This window comes from Mastigoproctus giganteus, chromosome 10 (genome assembly GCF_048544385.1).
Source record: "Mastigoproctus giganteus isolate SK-2022 chromosome 10, ASM4854438v1, whole genome shotgun sequence".
In the NCBI taxonomy this organism is placed as follows: domain Eukaryota; kingdom Metazoa; phylum Arthropoda; class Arachnida; order Uropygi; family Thelyphonidae; genus Mastigoproctus; species Mastigoproctus giganteus.
Genome location: NC_143584.1, coordinates 164946914 through 164962197, shown reverse-complemented (window position 1 = coordinate 164962197; position 15284 = coordinate 164946914). Strand labels below are relative to the sequence as shown.

General features: G+C 35.3%; 1 protein-coding gene across 2 annotated transcripts in view; it reads left to right on the top strand.

Annotated features, from left to right (window-relative positions):
* The window catches only part of LOC150079448 (natural resistance-associated macrophage protein 2-like), a 162984-nt gene that overhangs the window by 20306 nt on the left and 127394 nt on the right, over positions 1-15284 (top strand). For both annotated transcript variants that reach the window (XM_090383971.1, XM_090383970.1), the window contains 2 exons: positions 6664-6788; positions 14930-15279. In XM_090383971.1, coding sequence (XP_090240097.1) covers positions 6664-6788; positions 14930-15279 — 475 coding nt within the window. The remainder of the gene's footprint in view (positions 1-6663; positions 6789-14929; positions 15280-15284) is intronic.

Genomic DNA, 15284 nt, shown 5'->3' with positions numbered 1-15284 from the left:
TATTATTATTATTATTAGCCATATGGTGCAAGGAAGCCTGAGGCTTATGCTGTACCAGCCAAAAAAATTTCTTGAGTTACCCTGTGTGAGAGAGAGAGAGAATCAGAAGTAGAAGGGGATCACCAAGAAAGAGAAGAATGATGATATCCAGCTCAGGACCCTGGGTGTGCCAAGCCTGTACTCACCAGATATGAGCCCCTGGGGCAGTGGTTTTCAACTGGGGTGCCGCAACAACATTCCAGAAGTGCCATGTAATTTGGGTTTAAGTTACTTAAACTTATTATTTTTTTAATTTATATGTTTATTTCATTATAAAAAGGTGTACAGTATTTTTTTTAATTTTGTGGTGATCTATAATTGATGTTTCTTTAGTACCTCTATATAAAGAATAAAATTATTATATACTGTATATATATATATATATAATTTGTATTATGAAATATAATTTTTATAATTATATATATATATGTAATAATTATCATATATATATATATATATATATATACACACAGTAATACCCCGACTTACGCAAACTCGGAGTTACGTGGTTCTTGATTTTTTCGTTTGGTGTATATATAAAATTAGCTTACCAGTGATTTGGAAGTCAAATCATAAAGCTTGGGTGACATCTTCCGTTTTTGAGGAATGGTTTGGTCACCACTTCATACCCGAAGTCGAACTTGATTGCAAGTCTAAACAGATTCCATTTAAAGTGATGCTTCTTATTGACGATGCACCCGGTCACCCTCCTGCCACCCTAATTAATTTCGACCCACGTGTTTTTGCCTCCAAACACAACCAGCTTGCTTCAACCGATGGACCAGGGAGTCATCAAAGCATTCAAGGCTTACTACACAAGGCGTTCGTTAGCACGTCTGAATGAAGCTATGAGACAAAATAGTGAGATATCTGTTAAAGACTTTTGGAAACAATTCAATGTTTTAGATGCTGTAAGAATCATTGATGAATCTTGGGATGAAATTCACAAAAAAAAAAAAAACATTTGAATGGTCTCTGGAAGAAACTTTGTTCATTTTTTTTTCAAAAACGAGACGAAAACAACGCCAGAAACTGATCATGTCGCTTATGTGATAGAAGAAGTTGTTAATTTTGCCAGGCAATTAGATTTGGAAGTCAATGGTGATGATGTGAACTAGCTGTTGGATTCACATAGTCAGGAGCTGACAATGAATGAGATGCGTGCGCAAAACGTCACTGAAGTATCCGACACTTCAGACCCAGTTCCATCAGAAAAGCACATTACAATTGCAAGTTTGACAGAAGGTCTCATCAGCTCAATTGAAAAGGGCTTAGAAATTTTAGAACACAGACTCCAACGAAGAACCTGTTATAGCTACAAAGCAAGGAATAAAAAAATTAACTTGCTACGAAGAAATTCTGCGTGAAAAAAAAGAAGGCGCTGTGTCGTCAGAAGAATTTGTTAGATTTTATGAAGCCATCGACATCACTTTTTTACGTAACTCATTTATTTTTTTAATACATATTTTGTATTAATATGTAAAAATAACTGCAATTTTATTAAATATTTTTCTTCTAAACTAGTGTTTTTGTTAGTCCTTGGTCCCAATTAAACAAAACTTATATGTATTTGTATGCAATGTTGTACCCCGACTTACGCGAATTCGACTTAAGCGATTTTCGTCGGACCCACCTATCGCGTAACTTCGGGGTATTACTGTATACATATATACAGAAAGAGAATCGGATAACAGGCAGAAAATTGAGTAGGGGTGCCGCAAAATAAAATAAATGAGTTAGGGGTGCCGTTATTAAAATAACGTTGAAAACCACTGCCCTGGGTTTTATAATATGGTTCTACTTTCCCCTCCCAGATGGCCATTTTGGTGGTCACTATCACCTGATTGGTGGGAAGCTGAGCGTCTCATACATGTAGCATTGTTTGTACTTGTTAAAATTCTGTTTGATTGTGAAAGCAATAAAATTAAGAAGAATAATGTGCCAGTGTTTCTGAATGCAGCTATGAGATTCTACCTTCAGACTGGGAAAGAGTTACTTTAAAATTTTGAGCACACTTTTTTGATTCTTAACTACAATTTTATTTATTTATTTGCTGTATTCATTTATACATATGTATTCAGGAAGCAATGAAGGGTGCTCTTTGGTTTCCAGTGTAACTCTTTTCCATCTGAAGACAACTGTATAGTTATATTCAGAAACATTAGCATGTTAGTTCATTCTGGTGCTGAGTTGGGTCTGGGAAACAAAAGTTTAAGTTTATTACTTTTACAACCAAATAAACTATATTTTGTCATGTGGAAAAAGTTATTTTCTTTAAATATTATATTCATTATGCTGAAATGGGATTTTTGAGTAACATTACACACTTTAGTTGCATTAGTATTAGTAGAGACATACGATGCAAGAAAGCAAGCTTATGCAGAATCAGCCAAAAAAAAACCCTCCCATTTCACCCCTCCATTTGTTCCAAATGCCTGTCCAACTCAACCTTAAATTTATTTAGGCCATCAACTTCCACAACAAAAGATGGAAGTCTGTTCCACCAATCAACTACCCGCTGGCTAAAGTGGGTTATTAAATAGTATCATCATCAGCCATTTTCAATCCACTGCAGGATGAAGGCCTCTCCAGCAACTTTCCAGTTCCTTCTGTTTTGAGCACTGGCCATCCATTTACTACCCAAAAACTCATGAATTTCATCTATCCATTTCTGCCTTTGTCTTCCAGGTTTTCTTCTAGCTCCTCTTGGGTACCATTCTGTTATTTTCTTAGTCCATCTGTCATCATGTCTTTGAGCTATGTGTCCTGCCCAAGACCATTTTAGTTCTTTAGTTTTGATAAGAATGTCCTTTACTTGAGTTTGTTGCCTAATCCATGTGTTTCTCTTCTTATCTAACAGTCTGATTCCCAATATAATTTGTTTCATTCTTTGCTGTGTAGTTCTCAGCTTCTCTTCCATTCTTTTGGTGAGTGCTCAAGTTTCACTTCCATAAGTCATGGTGGGGAGTATACATTGGTTCATTATTTTACCATTTCAGACAAACTGGGATATTGCTCTTCAGGATGTGACTATTTTTACTGAATGCTATCCATCCAAAATTTATTCTTCTCTTGACTTCCAGCCATTTATCATTATTACAGCTAATAACTTGTCCCAGATAAGTATATGACTCCACCTTTTCAATTACTGCTCCTTCAATCATTATTTCCCTTTCTGTGGCATACTTGTTCATCATTACTTTTGTTTTAGCCATATTCATCTTTAGTCCAAAATCCTTACTAACTGTGCATAACTGATTAAGATTTTCCTCTAATTCTTTTGGATTGTGGCTTATGACCACAATGTCATCTGTAAATCGTAAATGGTTTAGGTACTCTCCATTCACATTGACTCCTTTCTGCGACCAGTCTAATCTTCTGAAAGCTTCCTCAAGGGCAGCAGTAAACAGTTTCGGAGATATTGTGTCTCCTTGTCGAACTCTTTCTCGATTTTAAATTTCCTACTGCCTTTGTCTAGTCTAATAAAGGTAGCATTCTCATATATTTTCTTCAAAATCATAATATATGTGGTATCTATGCCTTGTCTTTCCAGTGCCCGAAACATTGCCTTATGCTGTATGGAGTCAAATGCCTTTTCATAATCCACAAATGCCAGGCATAATGGTGTTTTATATTCATTTGCTTTCTCCATTAGCTGTGATATTACGTAAAGGTGATCCATTGTTGAGAATCCTGTCCTAAAGCCAGCTTGCTCTTTTGGTTGATTCTCATCAAGTATTCTTTCTAATCTGTTAGTAATGACCCTTGTGAACAACTTGTAGATGTGGAATAACAAGCTAATTGGTCTATAATTTCCAATTTCTGATTTACCTCCTTTCTTATGTAGCAAAACTATGATTGCATTATTCTACTGCTTAGGCATCACACCTTTTCTAATGCACTTTGTGAAGAGCTTTGCCAGTTTTTGTGTTATGTCTCTTCCTTCCAATTTTAACAACTCTACAGTAACTTCATCTTCCCCCGGGGCTTTCTGATTCTTCATTTTCTTCAATGCATGTTCTAACTCATCAGGAAGAATATCAGGTATGTCGTATGTGTTGCTACTTTGCAATCCATCTTCCCCACTGCTGGCATCATTCCCTCGCTCCTTGTATAATTCTCTATAGTAGTCTTCTGCTATTTGAATTATGCCTTCTCTGCTGTTTATAATTACACCATCACTATTCTTCAGTTTCAGTATCATTTGTCTTTCTGTATTACTGCTCATGGCTGCTGATTTAAATCCTTTGTTTTCCCTTAATGTTTGTTCTACTTTTCTTGTGTTAAATCTTCTTATGTCCTCTCTGAATCTCTTTCTAATGGCTTTGCATAACTCAGTATACTCAATTTTCTCCCTGTCAGTGTTTTTCTTGCTCTTCATTTGTCGTCTTTGGTTCATCATGACAAGTGTTTCTTGACTAATTTTTTCTTCTTTGGATTTCTTTTTCCCTATAGGTTTCTTGGGCTTTATCACTTTCAGAAAGTTGTAGTATTCCTCGTCGATATCTTGGTCCTGAGCAGTCTGTAGAAGCTCAAACTTGTTAAGTTCCAGTACATACTGCTTTTTCTCCTGCTCTGTTATCTCAAAGACCTTTGTATTATTTACTAGAGTCAGTTTTTTCCTTTCCTACATCTATATCAAGTGTACATCTTTATCATTCTGTGATCATTAAATAGTATGGTATATATCAAAGTTGGGTACATATAGGGTTGAAATTTGATTATACTGTATATAGATTTAAAGTAATAAGTTGTTGCAATTTGGATTTGTTCTGAAAGCCTTCTTCATGGCAAGAAGGCTTTTAAATAATGCTTATTTAAATAATTTAAATACAATTAAATAATGCTTATTAAAATATTAGGTATCATCATAGTTTGAAAAATCTGAGTATCAGATCAACATGGTAAATAAAAAAAAAAAAAAATAATAAAAAAATCTTGGTGATAGTATTTTAAAGGTCAGTCTAGTGGACTGACCTTTAAAATACTAGTACAGTGGACTCTTAGTACAGATGCTAAAACACTGGTAACATTCTGTTTATGGAAAGAATCTTATCAGTTGGTAATATTCAGCTTTTGCTATGATAGTACGAAAACTAAAGTTATCTGAAGAGCATTTCATAATTGTTTTTTTTTGGAAATCTTTTCTTTTGATACATAAAGATAAATGTTATTTGACTAAGTTACATTTGTAAAAGTGATAAAGTAGTAGTTGAATTTAGTATTATCATAACCAGAATATTTACATGTGAACCTTACAAAAAATATTGAAATTTTGCTTTCAAATATTACTGCTGTAAGTACAACCATTGCAAGTGGGTAGCCTATGAAAGGAAGAGGGGGTGGGGGAATTGTCTATGCTCCAAATCAGCCATCAAGAAATAATATGAAAGGAGTATAAAGTTATGTAACCATATTAATAAATCCACACCTGTCAGTAAATGTGAGTTTTTATGGAGAAGTAGGTGTTAGCTTATGAGGAGTATAAGATAAGAACAAAGTTACAGAAGTCTTTGTTGAATAGGGTGAAAATATGTATGGTTTCACAACTACTAAGAATAGGGTGAAGGTAATTTTCACCCTTCTGCTGCTCACATTAATGTAATAGTATCTTGTGATTGAGCTTAAAGTTTAATTTACAGTTGTCTCCCCCCCCCCCCCCAATTCTGTAATTTTAATCCTGATTAAACAGTTGATTATTCCAATTTTAGATTGTTTGTTGTTGTTGTTTTTCTAATTATGACATTTTGTGCCACCGGTTTGAGCTGTTTTCTCTGTTTCCATGTTTGCTGCAAAGTTCATCTTCTTAATTTTATTCATAATCTTGGAAAATTACTCTATGCTGATTTCTGTGTTCTGTTTCATTTTGGTCTCTTGTATGATTTCTGCTCTGTGCACTTTTTTTTTTTTTTTTTTTTTTTAAGCATTGCTTGTTCCTCAATTTATTTTTTCTGTTCACTGTTTTATTTCATGCAGCTTATTAATGAATATGACTATATTTTTTTCTAAAAATGAATTTAAAATATTAGTTCACACTCTTTTCTTAGTTGTTCTGTTTAATTCTAGTTTTATTTATTTAACTATGTTTATTTTTTATCATATGTAAATTTTTATTGCAGGAATGTTGTTGCTTTTTATATAGGGCACATTCATTTTGGTTTATTATATGATTTTTTTTTTACTTAACCTTATGGTATTTTTATTTTATTTATTTTTTTCCAGTTAGTAGTTCTTGTGCATATAAATTGGAATTAGTAACTGGTCACGATGTTATGATGCAATTGCCAATAAATAAATGTATTATTCTTTGTAAAATTACTAGAGGGCAAACTAATTAGTCACACATGATTAATGAAAAATTTTTGTCTTTTCACTCATGTATTGAAAGCCATGAAACTGAGGAATAATAGTTGCAAATTTATTTTCCTAATTGGACTAATTTACATTTTGAATTGTAAATAATATACAAAAGATTCTTGTTTGAATATAATATTTTATACATTTTGAACATGTATTTTCTTATGTATTCAGGATAACTGGAGAACATGTACATTACCTTAATGTATTGGTCATTGTTATTGATGATGTATATATGATTGTGAGATTCTCTTTTTTTTTTTCCAGTTGAAAAAACCTTGGGGACTACATGTGAAATTGCAAATATAGATGCACCAAATGAAAGTACATTGCTCAAGAATGATAGTTCAACATATTTTCAGGAAAGGATTGCCATTCCTGATGCAGATGATGTATGTGAAATTTTAAATAATATATATGTATACTGTAAAAATAAATTTGGAGACAGTTAATGAATGACTATGAACAGTTAAATAAATTAAATTATAGTTGTGTCTCTTTGTTTGATTTTTGATTATGCATAGGATCAGATCTACTCCAGTTGAAATAAAGAGGCTTGATCATCAGATTTATTTCAATGAACTTAATTTCTGTATAATAGCAAGTGCTGTATTTAGTTTCAAAGTATCAAGATATTTTTAATGTGAGAAATAACAAGGTATCCATATGGAATACATTTTATATGGATTATACAAACAGGTGATGTTTGTGAAATACATGTAATGTTTGTTGTGTGATGTTAGTCCTTATGATGGCTTTCACCTGACAATCAAGCATCATATGAAAAGCAGGTTGGTGGTTAGCAATTCAGTACAAATGTTGTAGTCCACTTTATTGCTTACCAATCATTCTGGATGTGCTTTAACATAATAAAAACAATGGCATAAAATTTACTTAGTGTTTGTGTATACAGAGTGTCTCAAAAAGATGTACACGTTTTTATCATAAGTTTAATATTTAATTGAATATTTATCATTTAACTTGATTTTTTTTGTGTTTGATCGATATTTTTTGCTGATAAGATGGCATTAGTTATTAAAACAAAAGTGAAATGATATGTGAAGCATGGCCCTGGGTGCCAAGTGATTATTTCATTTCATAGCAATCTCAATAGTGTCTTTGAAATGGGAATATATTGTTTTTTGGTTATAAATACAATTTTTCTTTATTTCAAGATCTCTAAAAAAAAGTACACAGAAGCCTAGAGAGGATAGTTGCCTCTCTCTATTTTTTATTTTATATTTTTTACACAATTAGTACTAACCTAACTAACCTGCCACTTGGCTATCTTCTTACACTGCTCCTCCCTACCCATAATGTGGCCAGTAACCTAAGAAAAACGTCATTTTTATAGGACCAAAGTTGCAAAGTGATCTCAAAACCTGCATGACCTAATGATCACCATGACTGGTCATGGTAACTCTTAACTCAGACAGTGCAAAATGTCAGTAAACTAATGCTGTTAAAACAAGAGCTCCTATGCATTTTGTAATGTACGCTGTCTAGGAACATCACTAGGCACACTTCCTCACATCCTTTAAAATACAAAAATACCTTGAAAACCTAATAGAATTCTATAAAACAACCAAACCTCTGAGATTTGGTGGTTTGCTTGTTGAGATCTGAAATGGATAACATTTGGAATGGCTCCAAAAAATATCTTTTGGAGGAATATCTATTACTGTCTCTCCTCATGTTACTCTAAATACCTCTAGGTGTGTAGTAGCTGAGTGGGATCTCCAGAACTTAATTTCTCAGTTCATCTTACATTCAGAAGATGAATTGAAAAGTGAATAAAAGGACCAAGTGATTATGCATGTAAAATGCATAATCCCCTGGATAAGATAATCAAATTAGATTGTCTTTACTATCAAAAAAAAAGACACATTCCAAACTTGACATAATACATTAATTGCTAAAAGGTTGGCCACTCTCAGAATATTTGCAGAGGTTTAACCACTTGTGCTACTTTTGGCTCATGTAACCATACAACAGATCAATGTGTATTCTGTGGTTTGAGAGTATAATAGTGCATTGCTATATGTGTAATGAACAAAATGCTCCTATGTCTAACTCTGTAATGAAATTGTATTATACATTTGAAATTTGAAAGTGTCTGCAATTCTGCCCCAACACGATAGGAGGGAGTACATGATGAGAGCCTTTGTCAATCAATTCAGCCCTGGAGGGAATGTGCAAGGCTCAAGGGGTAGAAATTTTTTTTCAGCGTGATCTGTGCTTGTTAACAGGAGAGACTGCTTCTACAGGGATGGGATATGCTTAAATAGAAAGGGTGCAAGAATATTTGCTGACGCTATCGAGGCAGTGTTAGGTGGGTCGGAAAACTGCTAGCTTGGGGGGGATTCACAGACTAAAAGGTTAAAAGTAGCCACAGGCAGAGGTGAAGGTGGTTCTTGCACAACTTCTTTTAGAATAAGTAGCGACCTGGAGCAAGGGGTGCTGGGGGTTTTCAGGGACTGATGGCAGTCATCTTGAAACAGGTGGGTATATGGGATGTGTCGGGGTAACTAGGAATAGGTGCATGTATGCTTGCATATATACCAATTCTAGAAGCATAGTAAATAAAATTGATGAATTTGAAGTGCTGGTGAAGACATCAAAGGCAGATATTGTTGGGATATCAGAGACATGGTGTCACACTGATATTAGGAATGCAGAATTAGAATTTGGGGAGTACAATGTATACAGAAAGGATGGGCAGGATAGGAAGGGAGGAGGTGTCATGTTGTTAATTAACAAAAACATAAAATCAAAAGAAGAGCATCCAGTTCATATAGATGAACAGTGCACTGTTGAGTCAGTTTGGTGTGACATAAGCACTGTGAAAGCAAAAATAAGAGTAGGAGTGTGTTATAGGCCTAATGATTCGAATGAGTACAATGAACAATTGTACAGAGAAATAGTGGGCGAGTAATCAGAATGTCTTATAATGGGAGATTTTAACTACCCAGATATTGACTGGAACTTGTGGGTTGGTCACTCACACGCTAGTAAGACTTTTGTGGATTTATTGGATGATTGTTTTCTGCAGCAGCACGTTCGAGAGGCAACCAGAGAGGGTAATACTCTGGTTATCAGCAGTGATCATTCGTGTATTAAGAATTTGCAGATAAAGGAACCTCTAGGTGGCAGTGATCACAGTGTACTGATGTGGGATTTACTTAAAGATATAATTACCATCAGGGGTAAAGGAAAGGGTTTTTGCTTCCGTAAAGGTGAGTACAGAGGTCTCAGATAGTTTTTAAATTCTATACAGTGGGATCAACTGACGATGTTACAAACAGTGAATTCTAAGTGGGAAGCATTCAAGGAATTAATCGTGGAAGCTACTAAACATTTCATACCTATTAAGAAATATTTTTCAAGGTTTAGGCCTAAATGGTTATCAAATGAACTAATGAGACTCGTAACAGAGAAGAAATATGCATGGGACGCATATAAATTATCAAGTGACTCAGAAGCCTATGGCAGATATAAGCTAATCTGTAATCAGGTCACAAAGGAGGTTAGGCAGATTATGAGAAATCTTTGGCAAAGGATTCTAAGAAAAACAGCAAGGATTTCTTTACTTATATAAACTCTAAAAGGAAGGGGATGAATCTGATTGGTCCACTTGATATCGATGGTTCGACTTTGATGATCCTGCTCAGATAGCAAACAAACTGAAAGAGTATTTCACATCTACATTCACACATGAGGAGTTATTAAGGTTTGAAAATGGCAGAAGTTTATTAAATTGTATATTAATTCTTATGATTTTGTAATAACTGAGAGCAAAGTGGAGGAGAAATTGTTGAAATTAAACATAAGAAAGGCACCTGGGGTGGATGGGATCTATCCAGTTATATTAAAGGAGGCGGCAAAGCAACTAAGCAAACCCTTAGCCATATGAGAGCATCCTTGGACTCAGGGGAGGTCCCCACTGACTGGAGATGTGCAAATGAATCCCCAATTCACAAAGGGGGATCGAAGGGTGACATGAGTAATTACAGACCAGTTAGTTTAACTTCTGTTCCGGGTAAAATAATGGAGTTACTGGTTAAAGATGCATTGCAGGATCATCTAGAGAAGACTGCAGCAATAATTCAGACACAGCATGGGTTTATTAAGGGAAAGTCTTGTCTGACCGATTTGATTGGCTATTATGATGTGGTTACAAAGGAACTGGATGCAAAAAATAATTTTGATATCATATATTTGGATTTCAGGAAAGCTTTTGACACTGTTGCGCATGGAAGACTATTGTACAAATTGAAGCAGAATGGTATTAAGGGTAAGTTGCTACAATGGATAAAAGGATGGTTGAGTAGAAGAAGACAGTGGTAATCAATGGGTGCTGCTCTTCGTGGGCTAATGTTATTAGTGGAGTCCCACGGGGTTCAGTGTTGGGTCCACTGTTTTGTATATTTATTAATGATATTGATGAAGGTATATCAGGCTAAGTGTCGAAGTTTGCAGATGATACAAAGGTTGGCAGGGTTGTTAATGACAGTAATGACAGTGTGCTACTGCAACAGGATCTAGAAAATTTGGGCAAATGGACTAAGGAGTGGCAACTAAAGTTTAACCTTTACAAATGCAAAGTACTGCATATGGATAGAAGTAACTCCAGAGAAACGTACCAACTGTGTGGTACTACACTTAAGGTGGTAAAAAATGAAAAAGACCAGGGTGTAATTGTGCAGTCAGATATGACGTTTTCTGAGCAATGCAGACAGGCTGCCAGGGCAGGTCATGGGATTTTGTCAATGATGTATAGGAATTTTGCTAGCAGGGAAAAGGAGGTGATTGTCCCTCTGTATAAGGCAATGGTCAGGCCACGCCTTGAGTACTGCGTACAGGTCTGGAGGCCTCATTTTAGGAACTATGTAGATTTGTTTGAGCGTGTACAGAGAAGAGCAACAAGATTGGTGAGGGGAATGAAGGGATCCTCTTACCAAGAGAGGCTTACGTTCTGCAAATTGCAGTGGCTGGAGACTAGGCACCTGTGAGGTGATCTGATTGAGGTGTATAAGGCCTTGAATGGGTTGAGCATGCTGAATTCTGATGGGATCCTTCTACTTGTTCAGATTACGAATCTAAGAGGGCATAAATTCAAATTAAGAAAAGACAGATGTAGAATAGATGTGCGGAAATTTGCCTTTAGCCAGCGGGTGGTTAATTGCTGGAACAAACTTCCATCTGTCGTTGTGGAAGCTGATAGGTTAAATAAATTTAAGGAGGAAATGGACAAGCATTTGTAGGGAATGGTGTGTTTTTTTTTTTTTTTCGTTTTTTTTTTGGCTGATGCTGCATAAGCTCATACACTTGCTTTCTTGCATCACATGCCACTACTACTACAACATTTGAAGAAATTGATGTATTTTATTAAACTGAACAATGGTGGATATGAGCATTGGCCTGAGGCAGAAAGTATTCTTCATGATGCAATGTTGAGAAGCACTAAGAAGAGCTTGACATTTTCATGATATGCCAGTACAGAGTGTTCATGCCTCATAACAACAGAAACAACAATTGTTTTATGTTTTTATGCATCATATGTGAATGAGCGGAGTTGGATATGCCCTTTTGAACAAAATGGCTGTTCACAGGTGAGGTGACATTTCATGTTAGTGGAAGAGTCACTACCCATAACACGATTGTAGGGGGAACTAAAAGCCACCTCTATTGCCTGTGAACTTAAAGGCAAGTATGGGGACACACACACACTCACTCACTCTCTCTCTCTCTCTCTCTCTCTGATATTGACAAATGCAAAGTACTGCATATGGGTAGAAGTAACTCTAGAGGAATTTACCGGCTGTGTGGTACTATACTTAAGGTGATAGAAAATGAAAAAGAACTGGGAGTAATTGTGCAGTCAGACATGAAGTTTTCTGAGCAATGCAGACAGGCTGCCAGGGCAGGTCATGTGGTTTTGTCAATGATATATAGGAATTTTCTAACAGGGAAAAGGAGGTGATTGTCCCTCTGTATAAGGCAATGGTCAGGCCACACCTTGAGTACTGCCCACAGGTCTGGGGTCTTCATTTTAGGAAGGATGTAGATATGCTTGTGCATGTACAGAGAAGGGCAACAAGATTGGTGAGGAGAATGAAGAGATCCTCTTACGAAGTGGCTTAAGTTCTGCAAATTGCAGTGGTTGGAGACTAGACACCTGCAAGGTGATCTGATTGAGGTGTATAAGGCTTGAATGGGTTGAGCACGCTGAATTCTGATGGGATTCTTCCACTTGTTCAGATTATGAACCTAAGGGGACATAAATTCAAATTGAGAAAAGACAGATGTAGAATAGATGTGCAGAAATTTACCTTTAGCCAGCAGGCGGTTAATTGCTGGAACAAACTTCTATATGTCGTTGTGGAAGTTGATATGTTAAATAAATTTAAGGAGAAACTGGAAAAACAGTTAGAGGGAATGGTTGTGTGAATTTTTTTTTTTGGCTGATGCTGCATAAGCTCATTCGCTTGCTTTCTTGCATCACATGCCACTATTACTAGGGATCCGGAAAAGTTGGCCCCCGCATTTCGTCTCCCACATTTCGCCTCCAGTAGATAATGAATAGGCTATAGAAATGTAAATAATACGCCTAATTTTTTATTAATTTTAATTTATTTTGTTTTAATAGAATGAATCAGTCAAAGGTAAAGGTAATCAATCATAGAATAAATGCACATTATTATTATTTAAAACTCGAAGTTGTATGCAATGCCTCTAAGGTAATCAATCACATTACGATTTTGAAAATCTTGGACTATTCTTTTGATTCTAGCAGAAATTGCAGTATACTTCTTGTTCCATCAGAAAACCACTCCTGGCTATGCGCCAATAACTGAAGATTGTTACTAGTGGAAAAAATAAGCATGTGACCCGGGAGCAGTTCGTCCTGAGAATTATACATTAAAAACTGTTCAATAGATTCGATGATTGAGAGCTATTAAGTGCTCGATAATTCCTATATTCTATTGTATTATAAATCAACAGGGATTACCTTTATTTTAGATATAGGAAGCTTCTTTTCCAACTCTCTAATAATTCTTGAGCATGGCGATATCAATTTTGCAAAACAGGTGGGACATCTTCCCCACTGTCAGAACCGTAGTGTTGAGACCGTGTGGTCTCAACAATGAGCGCTCAAGACTTCTGTCTTCAAACACCATACCTCTGGCAGCAAGGAAACCATTATGTGGATTGGCATAAAATTAGATTTTTGAAGGTCTAAACTGTTTAATAAATATGGACCGATTATTTCTTTTGGTCCTGTAGCTGGACTTTAGAGTTAAATTTAGAGGTCTATTCATTATCTACTGGTGACAAAATGTTCCGGGGGTGAAGTGTGCCGGGGGCAAAATGCAGGGGGCCACTTTTCCGTAAACCCTACTACACACACACACACACACACACACACACGTACGTGTACAGGTGCTCTTTGTCAAGGAAACATGAAGTACTCACCAAACCTGAATGTTTCGTTAGGTTTTTCTGTTGAGGAACAACTGAAAAGGAAGATATGATTAGATTTGGTTATGCAGAGACTTTCAGCAAGACTTGGAGTTGTTACTGGTGTCCATTTAGCAGAATTATGTCAACAAAGGTTTGTGAAAGTTTCCAGTTACTCTTATGGTTAATGGTAGAAATTGCAATCATTGGATCAGACATGCAAGAAGTTATTAGAATGAAGGTGGTTGTTTTCCAGTATGATGGAAGACTGTCACACTGATCATTAAAAGTCTGAGGTTAATTACTGTACAAAATGTTCAATGATAACTGTGGCTCCACATTCACCAGATGTGACATTCCCAGATTTCTTTGTGGAAACTCAAGAAGAAAATTGTCTATGCTTAATTATCCATGGATGCTGATGACTTGAAGGCAAAGATTTATAGCTCTCCAGCAAATTACATCAAAGATTTTAAACAACTGTAGGAAAACTTGGCCTCGTGTTATGAATTGTGCCATGTTTGTTTTGGAAAAACACATTGAATCTGAATAAGCCTAATTAATATCTCCCTTCTTTTCAGGGTATGCTAAATATTGAGTTATAAAGGTAACAGTTGCCATTTCATTCCTGTTTTTGCACTATAATGTTTTTACTGTTTTGGAATATGTTTATTTTAAATTAATTTAATTAGTGATACACAAGTTTTGCAATAAAATTTTTATAAAATAATACATTTGTTGGTTTACTTGTGTGGTATGACACCACACAGTGTTTTGTTAAATGGTCCAAGAATATTTCACCGTGATCTCTGGCATATTCTCTTGAATTTTTTATACGTGCCACAATTTTTATTACACTATGATAATGAGTTTATTTTTATGTAAATCCATTATTGTGCCTTTTTGTTTTTTTATAAGTTGCACAAACTTTAAAAATTTTTTATAAGAATTTTTATGCACCATAATTCTTATAAAATTCAAAAGCTTATTTTAAATTTTATAAGTATAGATTCAGTATAGAATCTTTTAAGTATTATAACTTAATATAACTAATATTAAGTATATTTTTCAGTATAGATTCAGCTTCAGAAAATTGTGGGCCTTCACTGGACCTGGATTTTTGATGAGTATAGCTTATTTGGATCCTGGAAATATTGAATCTGATCTTCAGTCTGGTACTGTGGCAGGCTACAAGCTACTATGGGTGCTAATGTGGGCAACAATATTAGGTTTGGTTATGCAGAGACTTTCAGCAAGACTTGGAGTTGTTACTGGTCTCCATTTAGCAGAATTATGTCAACGAAGGTTTGTGAGAGTTCCCCGGTTACTCTTATGGCTAATGGTAGAAATTGCAATCATTGGATCAGACATGCAAGAAGTTATTGGAACTGCAATTGCCTTTTATCTTCTCTCTGATAAAAAGTAAG